The 21,689-nt window shown below is 49.8% G+C and overlaps 1 protein-coding gene across 2 annotated transcripts in view; it reads right to left on the reverse strand.

The window, feature by feature from the left end:
- Positions 1–21,345, reverse strand: part of CAMK1G (calcium/calmodulin dependent protein kinase IG) — a 30,513-nt gene extending 9,168 nt beyond the window's left edge. Inside the window, exons 1-5 of one of the 2 annotated variants that reach the window (XM_066261462.1) lie at positions 21,293–21,334; positions 18,306–18,425; positions 10,544–10,664; positions 5,314–5,442; positions 2,295–2,369 (exon numbers count right to left, since the gene is read on the reverse strand). In XM_066261462.1, coding sequence (XP_066117559.1) covers positions 2,295–2,369; positions 5,314–5,442; positions 10,544–10,664; positions 18,306–18,342 — 362 coding nt within the window. In that variant the 5' untranslated portion in view covers positions 18,343–18,425; positions 21,293–21,334. Of the gene's footprint in view, positions 1–2,294; positions 2,370–5,313; positions 5,443–10,543; positions 10,665–18,305; positions 18,426–21,292 lie in introns of both variants that reach the window. The other variant, XM_066261463.1, reaches the window with a different exon arrangement.
- Positions 21,346–21,689: the final 344 nt, after the last annotated feature.

Consider the following 21,689-nt stretch of genomic DNA (forward strand, 5'->3'; position numbering starts at 1 on the left):
CTTCAGGTGTCTGGAATGATATCACTAGTTTTTCCTTTGGGCCAACCATGGACCTCTCCCTGGAAAAGTTCTTTAAATTTCACAGGAAGCCAATAATTCCTTTCTGTGGACACATTTCTTTTTTCTTTTCTTTTCTTTCTTTCTTTTTTTTTTTTTACAGAGACAGAGAGAGAGAGAGAGTCAGGGAGAGGGATAGATAGGGACAGACAGACAAAAACAAAGAGAGATGAGAAGCATCAATCATCAGTTTTTTGTTGCAACACCTTAGTTGTTCATTGATTGCTTTCTCATATGTGCCTTGACCGTGGGCCTTCAGCAGACCGAATAACCCCTTGCTCAAACCAGTGACCTTGGGTTCAAGCTGGTAAGCTTTGCTCAAACCAGATGAGCCCGCACTCAAGCTGGCGACCTCGGGGTCTCGAACCTGGGTCCTCCGCATCCCAGTCCAATGCTCTATCCACTGTGCCACTGCCCGGTCAGGCTGGACACATTTCTTATCTGCCTTCCCTCCTGTCTAGGATACAGGAAAGAAGGAATGATGAGAGGGAGACATGAAACTGAAACAGGCAAAGAGAAGGTACAGATGAGAATTTTGCATGTATGTTGGGATTCTTTCCTTATTTTGTAAAATTGTAACACTTAGAGGTGAAATAGTGGGGTGGAGCTGTAGCGGTAGTTTAAGGCTCACATGGTATTGTATATTAGGATTTTGGGGAGCTTTAAGATCAAGTCTGACCTCCATCTTTTGAATACTACACTGTTTTTGCCAAGTTTTCTTGTAAGTACTAACACATATCAGTGGCAGTGAACTCATGACCTCCTAGGACAGATTGTTTTATCTTTTGTCACCTTAATATTGCTATCTACATGATGAAACCCAACTCCCTGTAGTTTCTACCAGCAGACACCAATCTCACCGTTGTTTTTCTCCCACACAGAACAAAAATAACATTCTTTCATGTGAATTTTTTCAAGTATGTACAGACCGTGAAATGCTCTCCTGAGGCCTTCTCTGGGGTGAACATCCCAGGCTACTCAACGACGAGCCAGGGTCTCCAATCCCCTTCCCACTGTCCCGTGACGTGGGATGTGGATATGCATACCATGCAGGACTAAGGGTGTAGAACTATTCCTTTTGTTTCTGTCCTGAAGCTCTAGGCTCTGCTATAGGAGTGGGAGACCCATAAGAAAGATGTGCTTTGTCCACACTATCATTTCCAGACTCGAAGCCTCCTGGGTCCTGGACTTGGTGCTCTAGGAGGTTTGGTGGTTTTGCAGTGACTTCTGACTCTTCTCACCTTCTTGCCTCCCCTTGGCCATCTGAATGACTGTGTGTTCATCCCGTTGAACTGGCCTCATTAGGTACTACAAGGCCTCTGCTCACTTGTTAGTGATGCTTTGCCTCCCACCTCAACCTTACTGCTTGCCACCCTATTCAGGGGTTAATAGGCTACTGAGGCCAGGGTAAGCTCATGAAAGTTTCTGAGGACTAGCTTGTCAAAAATATTGTGTCCAGCTATACTGAGATGGCAGAGTGGTGTGTGTGTGTGTGTGTGTGTGTGTGTGTGTGTGTGAGAGAGAGAGAGAGAGAGAGAGAGAGAGAGAGAGAGAGAGGTACTTTATAAACAGAGTGTCTCTGAGCCCAGTGCCGAGTCCTCAGGAGCACTGACCAACCCTACAGAGTCACTCTCAGACACAACTCTTACTGGGATATGACAATGATGGGGAGACCTCTAATAAGGCAACATTTCATCATACACATGGACACACAATCACAGCCTGTTTTTAACTTTAGGTAACTCCCTTTTGAGAAAATCTTTCTTTATATTGAATTACAATCTTCTAGTCCTATAGGAATTTTACCCTGGAGTGATGATAAACATTTCCAGTTTGATGAACATAACTGGTCAAAAGGGACTCCAGCCAGAGGTGGGCTCTGGAGGCCCCTGCTGGCCAGGCATTGCCCTTTCAGCTGTAGGGTTGTGGGGAGGGGCTGGGACAGGAGGATGGATGGTTTGGGATCACAGCCACTTGCTGACTGGTAGGAAATATTTCAACAACTTAAAAAATCAACTCAACAATCAACCCTAGTTTTATCCCTTGGCCCACAGAGAACATGGCTGTATCCAGAGGCATATGTATCCTAGAAGGACCCTGGGCATTTCAAATCCTCTTGAACTAATTTTTGATTTTGTCTTTTAATCATCATCCTTCCCTCACTACCACCCAGCCTCCTCTCGGCCTCCGAGGCCCCACGGGACGGCTGTGTAGGGCGCGGGTCCCCTTTCACTTACAGCTGCATGACCAGGTAGTAGTGAGTGGTGCTCTCATAGATGTCCTCCAAGGTCACGATGTTTTCATGCTTGATCCTGGGGAAAAGCAAAGGTCATAGTGAAAGGCATGTGATTTAGGTCCTCCAGACAAAGAATGCAGAGGCAGCCCCCTGGACTCCTATTTCTGTTAGAGACTTGTGATGGCAACGTTTAGGAAGAGAGGGTCCTCAGGGTGTCTGCCTAGTACGTGGGCAGTCGCAAAGAAATTACAGAGACAAGGTTCCCAGAGTGGTGTTCAGTCCATATTTTTGAACGGATAATTGATCATCCTGCCTTCAGGGAAATGATGAAACAAACGTTTCATCATTAATTTAGTCATCTCTTTCAACTTTATCAAAAGAGAAAGTTAAAAGACCCGAGGAAGGTTACGGGAGCATTGACCACGAGGCTCATCTACAACATGGGTATTCAGGTTTCTTTCAGAAACATGGCAGGAAGAAGCTACTACAACAGGAGGGACTTCGGTTAGCGAGGCCTCCTCGTGGGTAACCATGGAGGACACGTTGCAAAATAACTGTTCCGGGGTATCGTGAGGAAGCAGATGGTCATTTGGGGGCTCAGCTCTGTGGGATGCCTTTGATCAGTGATTCTCAATCAGGACTCCTTTGTCCTTCAGGGGACATTTGACGATATCTAGAGACATTTTTGATTCTCATGACTGAGGCAGGGCAGATGCTACAGGCAGTTTGTTGGTAGAGGCAGGAATGCTGCTAAACATCTTACAGTGCATAGGACAGCCCCAACAACAGAATTATCTGCTCTAAAATATCAGTAGTCCCAAGGTTGAGAACCCTGCTCTAGATGACCTTTGTCTGGGATTACTCAGAGGCTGAGGCAAGCAGGATAATCATGTTAGCTGATAGGATTGGCTTTCCAAACAGCAATTCTATGCATGGCTGTTCAGCAGGAAGATTTCTAGGAAGTTTTACTCATGTTGTGTAAACAGAGAGGTTAAGGACTGAGACTCTAAGTCAGTTGGGTCTGAGTTCGGATCTAGCTCAGGCATTCATCAGTTGGGTAACTTTGGCTGGCTTACTCAAACCTTCCAAGCCTCACTTTCCTTGTCTCCAAAGTACATCTCTCTCATAGGGTTATATCTGTATTAGAAGCAAAAAGCATGCCAAATACTTAATACAGTGCCTGGGGAATAGTGAACACAGAATTAATAATACCTATCATCTTTAAGACAGTTCTAAAAATATAGACCCCATGCAGTGGTGACCTGATGGATTCAATTATCCATATGAGCTGACAAAGCTAACATTAATTTGTTGATGATTCACTCACTGAACAAATGTTTATTGGGCTATTTATCTGTACTGTTAGGGACTGATGATATAATGCAATAATAAGGAGGACCACCACTGTCCTTGCTTTCAATGAGTCTGGAGTATCTCGGCTTTAATCTCCCTGGAGCTGAGACCTATAGCTAACATCCTACCAGACACCCTCCTGTAGAGATAGGTGGATACTTAATCTTCAGTGTGCTCCAATCAATTTCTTTCTATTTTCCCTAAGCGGACATATCCTTTTTGTTTTCTCTCCCAAGCGATGATATTACCGTGCACTTAATCACTCAGTCTGAGTCATTTTTTACGCTTTTCTCTTTACCGTCCTACCAGCCAATCCCAAACCCAATCACTTCTCTCTCTGCAATTCCTCCTAACCCCGGTCTTCTTGCCATGACGTGATCCTGCCGCTTCTTTGCTTGCATCCTCATCTCTCGCCTAAGTTTTTGAGAAAGTCTTGGTCTCCCATCCTCCATGCTGGCATCCCCCAATCCATCCTTCACCATGCTTGTGAGGGAGAGCTCTAAAATAGAAATCTGATTATGTCAATCATCGAATCCTTTGATGACTTTTCTTTGCCCACAGAATAAAGCCAACAGTCTTTATCGCGACAGCCAAGACCCTTTAGAATCAGGTCCCACTTGGCCACTTTCTTTTCATTTCCTGTCCCTTGACAGTGCTCACTCTGAGTTCAGGGGCTTCCAATACTAACTCTTTCCTAACCATGCTTGCAGCTCCATGATTCTATATTAAAGCATACACTATTCCTAGTCTGAACTCCTTTTTTGCCTTGTCCTTCCCGTCTCCACAAAATTCTACTCATCCATCAAAGGTTCTTCTTCTTTGAAAATATACCTAATGATCCATAACTCATAAAAAAAACACAGGTAAGCAGTGAATCCCTGTCTCCTTCAAACTCTGTCCTCTGCTAGTGTGGCTCCCATTTCATGAGAACAGAGTTTGTTTTGAGTACCTCTGTCCCTACCCAGAAAGTGTGAGCTCCTGAGTGTAAGGAATTTTGTTGGCTTCATTCTTGTGGTCCATGATGCCTACTACACTTTTGGCACACCAAAGGAGAGCCACAAGGGTTTGTCACATGCATCCTGCTGGAAACATTATGATTGGCTAGTGTAGCCTCCATGGTGATGCTTGGGGTGCTAACCTTACATTTGATTTGGAGCAAATTGAGGTTGATTTCCAAGTCTTAGGCTGCTTCCTTAATTATCAATTCTTCCTGGGGATGGCCCTCAATTGATTTTCGTTCCTTTGAGATAATTACCCTCTTGTCTATGTGCACAAATCAGCTCAGCTATCTGTTGGTTCACTAGATAATTTGCTAAAAAAAAATTCAGCCAAGACAGCTGTCTAGCTAAACTTAGTTGATTAATCAAACTGACCCATTAGCTAATTCGAAGGGAGCAATGCCTTTTGGTGTGAAAATCCAGCCCCAGTCCTTCTTAAAGGTAGTTTATGAAGGAAATGTTGTGATCCCTCAGCTGTACTCGACCAACCCTACGCAGAGGTGGATTTAACGGCAGGCGCACAGGGTACACGCCCTGGGCCCCGACTTCTGAAGGGCCCCGCAAAACCCCAACTTTACACTTTTTTCTAATGTAAGGGGCCCAATATTTTCTTCGGCGCCTGGGGCCTCAACTGACCTTAATCTGCCTCCGACCCTAAGACCCACGCACCTTTTCAACACCGCAATCTCATTCTCCAGGCTGCTGTCCCGGAAGGCTGGAGACTTCTTGATGCACTTCAGGGCATAGAGCTTCCCAGTCACCCTTTGCTTCACCAGGAAAACTTCTGAAAAAGCCCCTCTGAGTAGAAGACACCAGGAGACAACAATGAATCCCGAGGAGAGAACATTGCTGGAGTCAAAACCGAAGGGTCAATAAGGCAAAGATGTGGCTAGTAACTCGTTCCATTGTCCTCATGGGCACCCGATGAGCAGAACCTATCTGACACGCCATTGTGTCCTTTCTTGCATTCATCACGTGGGAAAGAAAAGATTTTCCTACAGACTTAGGAACTAGGAGGTGCTATTTCCTGGATCTATCATTTGGGAAGGACTCCCAGAGACTCTGCTATGGAGAGATTCCTTCTCTTGGCAAATCTATTAAAGAAAGGTCACTGCAGACAGAGTCAAATTACTTTTCTTCCCCCCAAATGCCACCGTGTGGCACACCAGAGTGGCAGTTGGAGGTAGCACCTGGGGACAGGACTCAGACACAGTGAGTGAAAAGAGACCCCTGTATGTGCCATAGATGGTAATAATCACCCTGAACCAATGACCAGAGGTAAGAGAGGGGTGCTGAGTGTCTCCTCATTCAGCAGCATCTGGAGGAGTGGAGGGCAGAGCCCAGCAGCTCTGGACAGGAGTCTGAAGACAGAAGGGGTGGAACCCAATAGAGACGCAGTGTGGGATTCCAAATCCCAGGCTTCTTGGTTTGAAGGGGGGCATCAGAACAGCAGTTAGCTAGCAGTAGGTGCTGGAGCCGGATTGCCCATGTTAGAATCCCAGCTTTTTGGGTGACAAGTCAGTTAACTTCTATTTACCCAGTTTCTTTATCTGAAAAGTGTGACTATCAACAGTATCTGATTCACGTGGTTGTTTACAAGATTAAATGAGTTAACAAAAGTGCTTAAAAGTATTACTGACATCTATTAAACCACATGTATTAGATACTATATTTATTATTGTTATTTGAATACCATTAGGGAGAAGTTCCAGTAGGAGATAAAGTTTCAGTGAGGAAACAGCTGAATCATGCTCTCCCTGCCAGGTGGGTGTTCCGAAATGAAGGCCCGCCAGCAGTCAACTTGGTGAAAGGACTTTGAGAATCCTCATCAGAAGATACTTGGTGTTTCCTGTGTCTGAGTTTCCTGTTTCCCCCAGCTGCACTGGGAACTGAGTGAATCAGAGCCTTCAGAGCTTGTCCACTCATTCACTCACTCATTCCTTTAATCAAGACCTATTGAGCACTTGCTGAGTCTTAGGCACTGCAGATAAAGGGATACGTTTCTGCACCTGAGGTGCCTGTAGACTAGGGAAGAACACAGACAAGCAAGCAATTAATATGTGAGAAATGTTACCAGACATTCAGCGAATACTTGTTGTGCTGACAGAACCTCTCTGTGTCAGGCCCTGGGATCAGTTTGAGTCTAGCTTAGACTCTAGCGAGAGAGACAGACACACTCGGAGAAGCAGGAGGTACTATGAGATCAAGGGCAACGGACACTTAAGACACGACCTCCGCTATGGTTGGGCAGGCTGTGCCCGGCGCAATTCCGGCACTGCCATTCACCTTGGAGCCACTGTATATTTTCATCTGGTAATTACTGCATTTCCCCTCAGCAGACAGCAGGCTAGAGAAAAGGGTGATTTTTTTCCTAATGTGTACAGAGTGACCATTGGGATAGCTGAGGAGGACATAACTCATGGCTGTCTGACTTAAGAACACCCTGAACTCAGTTTAAAGGAATGAATGAGAGTCCAGTGGGCTGGGGGGGGGCAAGGACTTGAAAGTGATGTTTCAGGTGGGGCTGGGGGAAGAAGCATGAGAAAAAGCATGAAGATGCGAAACAGCAGGTAGCAGGAAGACGCCACTGTTCTCATCTATAAGAGGAGAGTTGAACCACTGGCCTTTGCGATTCCTTCCAGCTGTGACATTTTACAATCTACCCTGAGTTCTTCTCTCACCTTTACCTCTACAATCACACAGGAATGATCCCCTAATTTCAAAGCTGTCGCTCGCTCTGAGTCCTCTTGTGGAATGAGATCAAATTAAGGTCTTCCTGGGGTGCGCTTTACATCCGGGTGTGTGTCAGTGGCACCTGTTGTGGCAATCTGAAATGATTCTGCCCCAGGCTGTGTGGGGGGGCAGGGACAAAGGAGAGGGATGAGAAGACTTAATTGTGCCATCTGTCAGATTGGGGAGCAGGGAGCCAGTTTTGAGCGATCAAGGTTGTTTGGGTCAGAAGGCAAACGGGGTAGAGCCTTCAGAGCCAGGAGTCCTCTGTTTTCATTTCCTGCTCTGAATAGCTCTCTCCGCTCTGGCAGGGAGCCTGGGTGGTACCGAAGTCAGGGCAGGGACCATGGAGAGAAATCTGTTCCTGGGCAGTGAAAGGGGTTGGCCTGGGCGACACACCTCCAACTATGGACTGGCTTTACCCAGTGTCCCTATGCTGTCCTAGGGCCCTAGAATTGTGGGTGGTGTCTGGGAAGATTTAGCAATAGCTTACCCTCTCGGTGGGTTGTTGCAGAGGAGCTGAGAGCTAGAAAGACGAGGACTTGGCCATGGGGTTCTGGTGCATCCTGAATGGGGGAGTCTGCCCTGCCCACTGCTCCCCCTCAGCTGCTCTGTGGGGCCGCCTGTCCCCCTCCTGAGCACCTAACTGCACCTCCTCAGCCCTAACTGCAGCAACAGCGACTTGACCCTGTCTTGTCCTCTCGGTTCTGTCAAAGCAGTGCTGGGCTGGCTATGTTAGAGCCGCCAGGAGCACTTGAAATACAGGTACAGCCTGACCAAGTGGTGGCGCAGTAGACAGAGCGTCAGACTGGGATGTGGAGGACCCAGGTTCGAGACCCCGAGATTGTCAGCTTAAGCGTGGGCTCATCTGGTTTGAGCAAAGCTCACCAGCTTGAGCCTAAGGTCGCTGGCTTGAGCAAAGGGGTCACTCGGTCTGCTGTTGCCCCACGGTCAAGGCACATATGAGAAAGCAATCAAAGAACAACTAAAGCGCCACAATAAAAAATTGATGATTGATGCTTCTCATCTCTCTCCTTTCCTGTCTGTCTGTCCCTATCTATCCCTCTCTCTGATTCTCTCTCTGTCTCTGTAAAAAAAAGAAAAAAAATACAGATACAGACTCCTGGCTGCTGAGTCTCAGCTTCCCAAATCCCAGTTTAGCAAGCCTGGGGCAGGGAATCTGAATTTTTCAAAAACAAAATAATAGGCCCTGGCTGGTTGGCTCAGCGGTAGAGCATCGGCCTGGCGTGTGGGGGACCCGGGTTAGATTCCCGGCCAGGGCACATAGGAGAAGTGCCCATTTGCTTCTCCACCCCCCCCCCCCCCCCGTCCTTCCTCTCTGTCTCTCTCTTCCCCTCCCGCAGCGAGGCTCCATTGGAGCAAAGATGGCCCGGGCGCTGGGGATGGCTCCTTGGCCTCTGCCCCAGGCGCTAGAGTGGCTCTGGTCACAAAAGAGCGATGCCCCGGAGGGGCAGAGCATCGCCCCCTGGTGGGCAGAGCTTCGCCCCTGGTGGGCATGCCGGGTGGATCCCGGTCGGGTGCATGCGGGAGTCTGTCTGACTGTCTCTCCTGGTTTCCAGCTTCAGAAAAATACAAAAAAAACACAAAACAAAACAAAACAAACAAACAAAACACACACACAAAATAATAGGAAGTTACTAATATTTTTGAGTGTGAAAATGATGTGGATATAGAAGACAATGCCTTTATTCTTAGGAGAGGCAGGCAGAAGGATGCAGAAGCCATGTGTGATGATGCTTGCAACTTAGCTTACAAATCAGTTAGTGAGTGTGCACGCATGCGTGTGTGTATGTGTAAAACAAATGTGGCGAAGTGTTAACAATTGCTGCATTTAGGAGGCGGGTGTGTCGGTGGTCACTGTACTATTATTTCACCTCTTATTTACGTAAACATTTTCACAGTTAGAGGGGCGAGCTGCCCAGGTGGCACGGCCGTCCCCTGGGTTTCGGAGCTGCTGTGGCAGATTTGCTGAGCTTCGTGATGGCCCCGTGTATCCGTCTCTGACAGTCCCACAGCTCAAGTCTAAGTAGATGGTGAATGGGCTTCTGTCAAGCCAGGCTTCCTTCTCCCTCCTTCTCTTGATTTTTGGACTGCTTAGCAAACTGTTTCATGATTCACTCATGAGTCCTGTTCCTCTCCCTTTTGCCAAAAAACCCCTCTCTAGCCACCTCCATCTTGGCAAAGGCCCTTGATGGAGGGCCAGTGCTCTGAGGGACCACCACCAGGATCCTGCGTGCACAGAGCCCGACCCCTGCCTGGGCAGGGGGGTCCAGAGGCCTCCTCTGCTGAGCCTGGCTCCTCTCTGTCCACAGCGGGGGTGGCCACCTCTCTGCCTGAGGTCACTGCCCCTTAGTCAAGGCAAAGGGAGCTAAACTTAGCTCGAGCTGGCCAAAGGGAGAGCTTGCTTAACTGGACAACCCGCTCACTGCCCCTCATTCCCCAGGCCCCAGCCCAATTAGCCCAGACTAATTAGCTGACCAGCTGGGGTTCTGAGGCACTGGGAGCCGGTGGCTCAGTGGCTCAGAGGTGCTGCCAGCCAGCGTTGGAGGCGGTGCCCTCCCACAGGAGAGGCGAGGCTCAGTGGGGAGCTCCCAGCACTTGCTCCTGACGTGGGGGGTGGGGGATGTGGGGGTGTGTGCTGCAGTGGAATTTGATTTTCCAGCACAGCCTTTAGCCGTGGGGCAGAGATGGTGGTGGGTAGGAGCTGATCCAGCTCTGGGCCACCTTCAAAGCTCGTTTCCTTCCATCTAGAGTCGACGGTGGGGTTGACCTTTCACTGTCCGGTGAGGAGGCCCCGAAAGTTCTAGGGTCACTGCCTCTCCAGAAGTGCTCATTAAGTCTCTTCCCTCCAACCAGGACAAGAACGCACAGCTGTGGAGGTAGGCGGGGCCGGGCGTGGGTCAGGAGGTAGAAGCCTGGGAAGAGTTGGCGTTCCCTGAGGCTGCAGGGTATGGAACTGTCCCCTGTGTGTACTCCCCTCAAGCAGCGTCCCCTAATCTCCCCCATGAAGCCCTGCTCCACCTCCTTAGGTCCCTAGGCACTGCCAAGACAATGTCCCAATTTACTGGTCTCTGCTGGCCGGAAACAACTCCTTCCCCACCCCACCCCCACCCGGGCGTCCCAGCCCCACACCGCTCCCGGCACTCACGAGCCCAGCACTTCCATGAAGATGAAGGTTTTGCGGATGTTGGTGGTCTGCTTCTTCCAGGTGCTGCAGTCATCCTCTTCCTTTCGACCCATCGCCTCCAGAGTTGAAGTTTCCGGGGACGCTTTGTTTAAGGAAGGGAAGAAAAGGTCTGTCAGTGGATTTCTTAGGTAGGATGAGATAAGGTGCAAAGAGAATTGAACAACTAGGATGAAGAGCACAACCTGGCTAACTGGCAAAGATGAGACTATTCTCTCCACTTGCTATGTAAATTACCGCAACAAATTTACTGAGTTCCCACCTCATGCCCGTTGTGCCTGCCACGCTCAAGGAGTTCAGAGGCTCATCTGCAGTGGAAACTCTACTTTGCATATATGCAGTTAAGGACAATAACATACATGGATAGATTAACATGGGGTTATCCATCCTGAGGGGACCTGCTGAGCTGAGCCATTTCCCATATTACCAGGTGATCCCCCGGGTGTTTATTCACATTGCAGGGTCAGTCCAACTTCCTTTCCTATTAACCCAGCTCTGCCCCTGCCCTAGTGCCAGCCATCCTACTCTCATCTCTCTCTCACCTGTTCCAGATTAAATGAACGGATGCTAGACGAATGAGCATGTGTTCCTCTGTAACTCCCTCCACACATAGCACAGTGCTTGGAAAATAGTTATTCATTAAAATCTGACCCAACTCATGTCCTAGCTTTAATATCAGAGCTCCGAAGTTACCATATTCAGTGGTCAACACCTATGATATGCCAGGTGCTGGATATGTCCTGATGGACAGCACAGATGATGTCCCTGCCTCCCTGGGGAATGAGGAGGCAGGAGGCTAGGTAGAGGGAAGAAACCTACAAAAGAGAAATGACAGTGGCTTGGACCATGGTGGCAGGGAAGGAGAGAAGTGGGTGGACCCAGGATATGTTCTGGAGGTCCAATGTTCTGTGATACTCGGTGATGTGTCTATAGTGGGGTGGGAGGAGTCTAGACCGACTCATGCTTCCGGCAGAAACATCCCGGGGTGATGGTGCCCTTTCTGAAGTCACAATTACTAGAGACAAGCATGTTCTTGGAGTGTGACTGGGTGGGTTGGAAGGATTCTGTTCCTTTAGGCACTCTGGCCAGCTACTCGAGTATAGCTGGATGGAGGGGTGCTGAGTTTCTGGGGGTGGTGGGTGAGACACATTTCTGCCAGCACCCTTCTCCCACAGACTTCTTGGACTTGACAGAGAAGGAGGAAAGTGTGTCTAACGGCCGTATGTCTTAGGTAATACCCCCCCTTACCCATTAAAAAAAAGCCAATACAATCCATGGGGTCTTATAATAGATTTAGAACAAAGAGAAAGTTTGTGCCTCCACAGTGTAGCATTAGGTAAAGGGCAGAGGTTAGGAGGTCAGACTGAGTTTAAATCTATCTATGCTAGTTACTAAATTGCCTTAAACAGATTGATAACTTTTGAGTCCATTAATTCATCTTCTGGTTCTGATGAAGAGTAAACGAAATGGTGTTTGCAGAGACTTAGCATATTGTATCATTCATATTAAACAGTTGTAACAGAGATAATATTTGGGGGATATTAAGTTGATGTTTTCTCATTCTTGGTGGTGCCCATCTGGAGGACTCATGTCATAAAAAATTTCTATAATATAGAAGGAAACCTCTTCTGCCATTAAGACGTCACTGTGAGGCTTAGACCCTGGGAATAAGAAGGAAGTGAAGTCCTTGCTAGAGAGGACAGGCATGGAAAGACTGATACTTTTAGCCCGAGAGGGTCCTGGGGACAAGATGCGGAGACAGATGGTGTAGTTGTCAGAAGCACACATCTTTGCTAACACCCATCCAGGAATAGATAGGGGGCTACCCAGGCCCCTGTTGGTGGGAGGATATAAGCCTAGGGGGTTCTCTGGCTGCAGCCACATCTAAGAGGGCAGAAAGTAATGATGGGGCAGGCCCAGAGGGACTGCTGAGCGATGGCATTGCATGACTGCGGAAGTTCCCCGGGGCCTGTGTGGGGCTGCAGCAGCTTGTACTAGCTCCTGACAGCTGACTGCACATGTTTCTTTTTGGATCCATGCTTAGTGGCCTCATGTTGTTAGCGTGAAATGGGGCATGGTGGGAGTATTTACACCATGGCAACAGGCAAATGCTACAACCAAGGCTTCTCCCCTCTCTTCCCCCTACCCTCCGATAACCAGATGTTAAACATTTATCAGCATCCCTCTACCCACGGCCCTGGTGAGGGCATATATTGCTGCTACAGGGAATGTCACCTGGGGTCTAGAAAGAGATGATGACAATCAGGGAGTCTCAGGTGGAAGTAAATGGCTGGGCTGAGGCCTTCTGTGGAGGGTGTCAGCATGACATTCCACAGGCCAGATGGAGCCAGTCACACCTCAGAGGTCACCAGTCAGCTTCTTTTGAGATTCCAGACAATTGGGATTCCAGGTCCCTGGTAAGTCCCTTCTCTCCTGTACTAAAACCAGGTCACCACATACAATGCCACCTGGAGCTAGAACAGGAGCAGGAAATGCCCTTTCAAGGCTGTGTTCTCCGGAAAGACACTCTATAAAGCGCTAAATGAGACTCTTTATTAAATCTGGGATGTTATAACGGACAAGTTTAAATGCAAAGTTTCCCATTGCTGCCTAGCAGGGTGAGATTCTATAGGAAATAAAGGATCTCTTGTTTTCTTTGCACATTTTAGTATAGTGTGTACATTTGCAACCTAGCTGTGATTCTGAAACACACGGTCCATACAGCCAAGTGTGGATCAGGTGGCTTGTGCTGTAACTCCAGGCGCCTGTGTTGGTTGGCTCCCTTTTGACAGAGTGGCATCCCAGAGGGACCACGGCACTAGCCAGGGAAGCACGCGTCCTGGCCTTTGAGGACACAGTCTACACAAGGTGGAGACAAATGGACCCTGACTGGCAGAGACTGCTGAAGGAAGATGAAATATTACAATAGAGGGCTATCTTTAGCCAGATACCATGCTGCAGATTCTTAGCCCCAAATCTAGCAGCTTCCACTTATCAGAGTGGTTGGCACCTGGGCTTGGACCAAATGCTTCCTTACTGTGTAGACATATGGTAGCTGAAAAGTCTTGAAGAATGTGGGGTGAAGCGGTGGGCGTTAAAAGGAACCAAATCAATGGGGTCAGTTTGTGTCCCTTCTCTGTCTCTCCTCTTCCACAGAACAGAGCTGCCTACGCTGCTCTTCCAGGTAGGGAGCCAATCCAAGGCCTTCTTTCCAGCTCTGGCCTTCAGCTGGGCATTCATTACTCCCCCTTGTGGAGCCCCCGTGGAATGATAGCTTGCTCGCTCTCCAGGAGGCATCACCACCTCATTAGCAGATCTGTACTCACTGTTCCTTCTTTCCCATCTCTCTTAAATAGCTTAAAAACATAGTATTCTTAGCCTAAGCGAGGCTATAAGAAAACATCTTTCCCGCCCACCCCTCCTCCCATACACTCAATCCTAACAATTCAGTTCCATCTTCAGAGCTACATGGAGAAGTCGGGGGGCCAGATCTGAACCCCTGCTTGATTCCCACCCCTGCTCCACCTCAGAGAAACCTCAGGGCCCTTCCAGAGGAAAAGAAACACATTCTGAGAAGGCTGAAGCTGCAGTATGCCCTCATTTGTTTCCAAAATACTCCTACCTCTCTCTGTTTCTGGTAATAATTTCTACTGGGCTTCAAAACTTCTCTGTAGAGAAGCAGCCCCCGTAGATTTCTCTGGGATTAGAGCTAACCCCCACGCACAGCGCAGGAGACACATGGGTACTTGCATTTGGGGAGGGGTCTGGTCCCTCCTCAACAGGGCCAGACCTTCAAGAATATTCTGGGAAAAAAAAAGAATATTCTGCAAAATAGCTCCTGGCAAAGAAAATGATCTTGTTACATGGCACCATCTTTGAGTTGTGGAGGTAACACTCCTTCATTAAGCATGCATTTATTGAGTACCTCCTGTATACCCACTGGACCAAATACAGACATTCTTATGATGAGGCTGTCCTGGAAAGTGCTTACAATCAAGTGGGAAAGACCAAACAGAGGTAGATAAATAAGTACCTAAGAACACAGACCAGTTGATGGGAGTTGGCAAATGAATGAGCTCATTGGGTCAGGGTCAAGAAGGTTCAGAGGTTGACTGTAGGTTGATTGCTTACGTGTGGGTTTCCCTCACCAGAATGTGAGAGCTTAAAGGGCAGGGGCCAAGCATTCCTCATCTCGGAATCTCTAGTGCCTGGTACTGAGGCCGGGACATACTGAGGGTCCAGCCTGTATTTGTGAGTGAGGAGAATGAGTGATGGAGTCCTGGGAAGATGGATGGAGGGGGATTGGATCAGGGATTGCTTTGCAGAGGAGTTGGGCTTAAGATGGGTATCGAAGGGTGGGGGGATGTGGTCTTGATATTGCTCTTGAGAGCAACAGCAAGGAGCCCAGCACCCTGGGAAGGGTGGGCTGTAGGACCTCCTCTCTGAAGCTTTCACTGTGAACAGAAGTATCACTTCTTTGCCATCACTGTCACTTCTGGGACAGACAATACAGGGCCTGGGGTGGGCTCTAGGTCCAGTTCTTTGTCCCTAGAACTTCCCTAGGACACTTGAAGAAGCCTTCCCTGACCATTCAATCTAGACTCATCACCCCTTAGTCTATAATGTGAGCTTGAGCCCGCCTTCCATCACATATCTGATAATCTGAAATTCTCTTGTGTGTTTGTTTGAGGTCATATCCTCACTAACCAGCGACTCCTTATGGACCAAGACCTGGTCCGGCCCTGTCTCCCTGGGGCCTAGCTCAGCGCCTGGCTCCTGCTAGTGCTCAGTGGTATTTTTTGGACCGTCTTCCTGATCTCTTGGAGGGAAATTTCACAGCTGGGAGAAGACTATGGAGGGAAAAGTTCTTCCTGGAGGGTGGGACACACAGCCTTGGGGTGGGCATAGCCCTGTGTGCAGCCCTCTCTGAGCTGGGACCAGGCCATGTGGTCCCTGCCCGTCTGGCCTGACTTTATGAGGTGCTGGTGAGAGAACTTGGGCCGAGAGCCCAGAAGCAGGTGCCCTTCATGCTTCTGCCTTGGGCCGTCCCTGTCTTTCAGTCCTTCCCAGGCTCCCTGTGACGACAGGAGCAGAGTAGCACTGGACAGAACTGTACAGATGAGGTCTCTCTTTAGTGGCCTCCTCCTCCTCATCACCATACCCAGAAGGTGCCAGCCACCTCATGACCCCCCACTGCCCTCCCTGTAACCTCCTTATCAAACGTTTCCTATTTTGAGTCACAATCTCTTATGATTCTGCACTAAAGGCGCTAATTAAATCCATCAGCTGGCTAATTGCTTAAGAGTGTCAGCCCTCCTGACAAGATGTCCCAAAGTCTTGGGAACAGCAGGTTTTAATTCAGACAGAGGCATTTAGCTCAACTCAATGCAATATGTTCCCCAAACCCGCAGCCCTGCTCCTAAACTGGACACTGACAGCCAGGGAGATGGGGCCAGGAAAGGAGGGAATCTGTGAACATCGCCTCTGCAGCCTGCAGGCCCGGGGGGTGGGGGGGGGGTGGCTCTCAGCTCCACCTAAGCGGAGAGCAGCCTGCCTTCCCCATGCTTCGCGGGCTGGTGAGCAGACCTCAGAGCCTTCCTGGGGGACCAGGGCGGCTGTCTCACTCACCTCTGAGGAATCAGGCCACCCTACGACTGCCTTTTGCTTCCATAGGTTTTCATTTCTTTGTAGCCTGATTCAGAAAGGCCTGTGGGTCTTGGGAAGGAGGTTATCAATCAGATCATCTGTCATAAGAATTTGCTCTTGGCCTGCAGGCTGGGGCACAGGAGCTGGGCAGTATGTAAATCTCCTGGTTATAAAGGGGCTGAAAGGCTATAGTCGGGCGTTTCCATGCCTGGGCCCCACCGTTTCATGGACTTGGGCCCATTCTGGACTTTCTGTCAAGCTCTGGATTGAGAGGAACACAAGAAAGAACTCAGGTTCTGGCTCTACTCCTGGCTGGGCAGCAGGGAGCTATGCAGCCCCAGGCAGGGCACCATACATCTCTGGGCTCCCAGCTCTCTCCTTGGTGAAAAGAAGAGATTGGACTAGATTGTTTTTCCTGAAGTTTATTTGTTTGTTTGTTTGTAGTGCAAGAGAGAGAGAGAGAGAGAGAGATAGGAAAGAAGGGAAAGAGATGAGAAGCATTGATTTGTAGTTGTGGCAATTTAGTTGTTCACTGATTGCTTTCTCATATGTGCCTTAATTGGGGGGAGGGCTCCAGCTGAGCCAATGATGCCTTGCTCAAGCCAGCGACCTTTGGGCTCAAGCCAGTGACCATGGGGTTATGTCTATGATCCCACACTTGAACCAGTAACTCCATGCTCAAGCCAGTGAGCCCACGCTCAAGCTGGATGAAACTGCGCTCAAGCCAGTGACCTCAAGTTTCGAATCTGGGATCCCAGGCCGACACTCTTTTTTTTTTTTTTTTTCCTGAAGTTGGAAACGGGGAGGCAGTCAGACAGACTCCCGCATGCACCTGACCGGGATCCACCCGGCATGCCCACCAGGGGCCAATGCTCTGCCCATCTGGGGTGTTGCTCTGCCGCAACCAGAGCCATTCTAGCGCCTGAGGCAGAGGCCACAGAGCCATCCTCAGCGCCCGGGCCAACTTTGCTCCAATGGAGCCTTGGCTGCGGGAGGGGAAGAGAGAGACAGAGAGGAAGGAGAAGGGGAGGGGTGGAGAAACAGATGGGCACTTCTCCTGTGTGCCCTGGCCGGGAATGGAACCTGGGACTCCCGCACGCCAGGCCAATGCTCTACCACTGAACCAACCGGCCAGGGCCTAGGCCGACGCTCTTATCAGCTGTACCACCACCTGGTTAGGCTCCCTAAAGTTTGTTTTTTTTTTTTATTTTAGTTCCAGGAGATTCTGAACAAAGTAGATTTGCTGCCCATTAGCAGGTGTCCTTAATGATCCACACTAGCTTATTAAAGGTTCTGGGGACTATTAAAGACACCTGCTTAATAGTATTTAACTTGGCATTTCCCAAAGACTATGAAACTCTCTTATTTTGTAACACCTACTACTACCTAGAAGAATCTAGGATTGCTCAGAGCTTACTTTGAGAAACGGGGACTAGGCCATCTCCAAGTTTTGAAGGGTATTACTCTGATGTTCTGTGCTTCTTCATTTTTTGAGCAGTATATGAATTTTTCAGCAGCCTGCTGCCACCACTCACAGTCCTGCTCTCCTCACGAAGTCTCAGGCACGCGGCTGGGGCTGTGTGTGCTGTCAGAACCAGGTTCTGATTCAAGGGCTACAACTCTAATGGCTGGTCGGCTGTCCAGAGCCCAGCCCTGCACACTACTAGAGCCTCCTGGAGACTTCTGGCTGGAAAGAACTTCTAAGGAACATGGAGTCCATCCCCAGCCCTCCCACTTGTCCTGCGTCTCAGAGGCCAACTCTGCTTGCCAGTTTCTGTTCATAAAATCACCGAGGAAGGACATTTCTCAATTGCCTCTGCAGTTTATTTCAGGCTCAGATCCGCATTTACGTTTAACCAGATGCCCCCTGCTGCAGTGACAAGCCAGAATTTACATGTCGCTGATGGTTTATTGTGTGCCGCTCACCTAGGAAATGAGGATCATTCTCTAGGGTTTCATTCGGTGCCTGAGAGGTCAACACCCAGGAGTCACTGGAGAGAGCAGGGGTGCTACTTACTCTTAATGGGTTTCTAACCACAGTGAGCCTCAGTTTCCTCATTTGCTGAATGGGAATACTGACCTCTATTGCTCAGCATTCCTGTGGAAGTCCAGTACATCAGTGGGCATGAAAGCACTCTGCAACCTCTAACGAGCTGTGCAGGGGGCCCAGCCTACAGGCACAGGAATTAAACACCAAGCACTGGAGAGAGAGAGGGAAACCTGACTTAAATAGGGGTGAGCGCAGGACAGAAGACGTGAGGGCTGTTTTCGCAGCTGGTCGCGGCTCCTACACACCTCTGCCTCTCGCAGCGTGAGCCTCTCTCCTCGCTGTGATTCCGAAGTGTGTCAAGACATATACATTCTCATACAGCACGGCCCAGAAATGCAAACCAACTACCTCATCTGGTGCTCAACTAAGGAAACAGAGATCTGTTGCAATACTGTAGGAAACACCGCTGGTGTTGGTTTTTCTTTCACGGGCTCATCGCCACCCCAGGCCCTTTTCTAAGGAGTTTTGAAGGGTATTACTTCTGTGTGTCTGCCACCCGCTCGCTGCCTTTGAGCTGAACTCCCATGCAATAGGTCCTCCTTTGAACAGGTGTGGAGCTAGTTCCTATAGAGCACCCCAGCCAGACATTCTACTGAGCCTCCCAGAAGGTGGACGCACGATCTCCACTGGGGGAGGGGTGCAGGGGGCAGCACAGGGTGGCTCAGGGTGGCTGTGGCAAGAAGCTCTGCGTGACCAGCCTTCCGTCCCAGGACACTGGACACCAGGTTTGACAATCATCCTAGCCCTGGCAGGCCGCTGACCCCCACGGACTGGCTGACGGGCGTTCATTCTGGCAGCGGCCCCAGCCCCTCCTCCGGCCCCGCCCCCGCCCCCGCCCGGCTGTCGTGGACAGTGGCGCGCCTGCAGTTGTAGCGCCCCACACAGCCGCTTCGCACTTAGCCGCCCCACCTCCCTCATTCATCCTGCAGCTCATTCACTCCGCGGGCTCAGCAGGCTGCGGCTGGGCCCCATCCCTCGCAGCCACTCGTTGACAATTTATTTATGGCTCTGTGCGTGTGTAAGTCGGGGAGACAGGGCCAGGGAGGCATGCTCCTCTTAGAGAGGATTCTGTTCAGTCCCCGCCGGCCTGCCCAGGGCTGATCACCTGGGTGGGGCACCGTGCTAGGCACCTCACCTGCATCATCATCTCTCTCTTTTACAGCCTCACTGCTTGCTGCCTTTCAAAATGAACCCTATTTTATAGTGGGCGTCCTGAGGAGTAGACATGTTAAGCAAAATGCCCCAAAGCAAGCAGATGGTAAATACAGTCCATCAGAGGCCAACGGCAGCCTTCTAGTCCCCCTACCATGTAACCTGTTGCCTCTTTCCTCACCCTTAGGATGCTTTCTGGCAATTGCCAAACCTGACTGCACCCCCTCCCCTGCCCAAACACATGGCTTGGTGGATCAGGGAAAGCCTGCATCCCGGGAGCACTAAAATTTCTCAGCATTGAGGCCGGGGCCTGAGACATCTACTGCCCTAGCCTAGGCTCTCCCTGATCCAGCCCAAACCTTTTCTCACTATAACCTGGGGCTTCTGCCCCAAAGTTTTACCCCCTCTTTCTAAAGAGTGCTCTTAACACACTCCTCCCCGCCCACCCCCTCCCACACACACATATGGTAGCTATCTGGAGTATCAGGAAAGGTCACTGATTATGTGACTGGGTTCAAACGCTACTGTCATCAAGTGGATACTGCCAGTACCCAGCTTTGCAACCCCAGGCAAACCGTTTAACCTTTCTGCATCTCAGTGGTCTCATCTAGATTAGAGGAGAAATACTACTTGATTCAAGAGCCTGGTGGACTTTTCCTAAAGATGATTAAGAAAAAGCACATTATCCACTGTGAGGTGTAGTCCCCATATCCGGTATTACTAAGCACTTTGTGGTCTCACTTCTTGGGTCTCGCTGTTGCCCCTGGTTAAGCTTGGATCAGTAGGGCTGCCAGGGGCCAGGCTCTGTCTCCAGCCTCTGGTCTGGGAAAAGATCATCTCCTTACCCCAAACGGAACACGCTTCACTCTCTTGACCCTTCTCAGCGATTTTCCTCATGATCAATTTATCTGGCTCCAGAGCGAGCAGCCGGCCAGCCACGCACTGCAACCAGAGCAGCCAGACCCGAAGCCCTGCCAGCGCCTCTGGGAGCCTCAGGGTTAAGGTCTGTGCGTCAAAGTTACGTGGAGAGAAGGGGCCAGTGTGGATGGCGGTGGTGTTGGTGAATCCAGACCTTTTAGCATCTTTACCTGAGAACTGAGCTAGGGAAGTTTAAAAGCTATGGAGCTGGATGCACCCCTGGGGAAGGTGAAGGAGTGATTTTGTGACCGACAAGAGATCCTTCCTGCTCTCGGTGGCTGAGTTCTCCATCCTAATGCAGCCAGGGACATGGAGCTGGAACCTGTCCCTGGACCCTGCCAGGTGGCTGAGGCTGGTTCACCTTCCATGGGGTTGCAGAGCCACAGGCTGTTTACAAATCTCTTCTTTGCCCACTGGCTGTCCTAATCTTCACCACAACCCAGATGGATAGGCAGACTGGGCATTGCCCCATGTGACAGATGGGGTCAGAGAGGTTAAGAGATGAAGGCTGAGGAGGAGGTAGGGGTGCAGCATGCGAGGGGGCGTCCTGACACCCTGCAGATGGCCCAGCTGTCCCAGGCACGGAGCCCCGAGGAGGACTGTCCCTGGAATCAACCTGCAGGAGGCATTGCAGGAGGGCCACAGAAATGTGGCTCCCCTTTTCCTGCCCAGAAGTCCAAGAGGTTCCCACTCAAGCCGACCCCAAAGTGATGGCCAAATGGCTCCCAATGGTGGTCCTGCCTGAACCCCCATTGAGACTTATTTTCCAAGGCAGCTACAACTTACCCTTGACAACACAAGAATCAGGCAAAACTGGAACTGAGGCTGAAATAAACACCCAAGTTGCTCACAAAAGTGGCTCTTCAACCCCACTGTCTAGGAGCCACCTGCCTCCCACTAAGCAAAGGAACCTCCTAAAATCAAGAAAAGAAACAGGTTCACCTTACCCAGGGACTCAGAAAGAATTGGTGCTCCTGGTGCTCCCACTCCAGCTCCTACAGGTCTGTGAGGATTAGCTGCTCCAGCGCTTTAACAATAAACTGAATTAAAGGGGAGGAATGCAGGGGTTTTCTTTCCCAGGACCGTAACCAGGCAGCCTTAAAGGGGAGGAAAAGTAGCTAGGTGGCTGGTGTCTCTCCTTCCTTTCCTCTGCTCCACTGTCCCTCCCTCCCAGCAGCATTTAGTCTGATCCAGAAAAATGCTTTTGCAAAGGGGCCCTTTGATGGTGTGTGTGTGTGTGTGTGTGTGTGTACGCGTGCGTGCGCGTGCGTGAATGTAATTGTGTTTGTGTTGATGGGTGGAAAGAGAGAGGAAAAATAAAAAGCAAAACAAAACATCAGATTA

Source organism: Saccopteryx bilineata, chromosome 2, assembly GCF_036850765.1.
Source record: "Saccopteryx bilineata isolate mSacBil1 chromosome 2, mSacBil1_pri_phased_curated, whole genome shotgun sequence".
Taxonomy (NCBI): Eukaryota; Metazoa; Chordata; class Mammalia; order Chiroptera; family Emballonuridae; genus Saccopteryx; species Saccopteryx bilineata.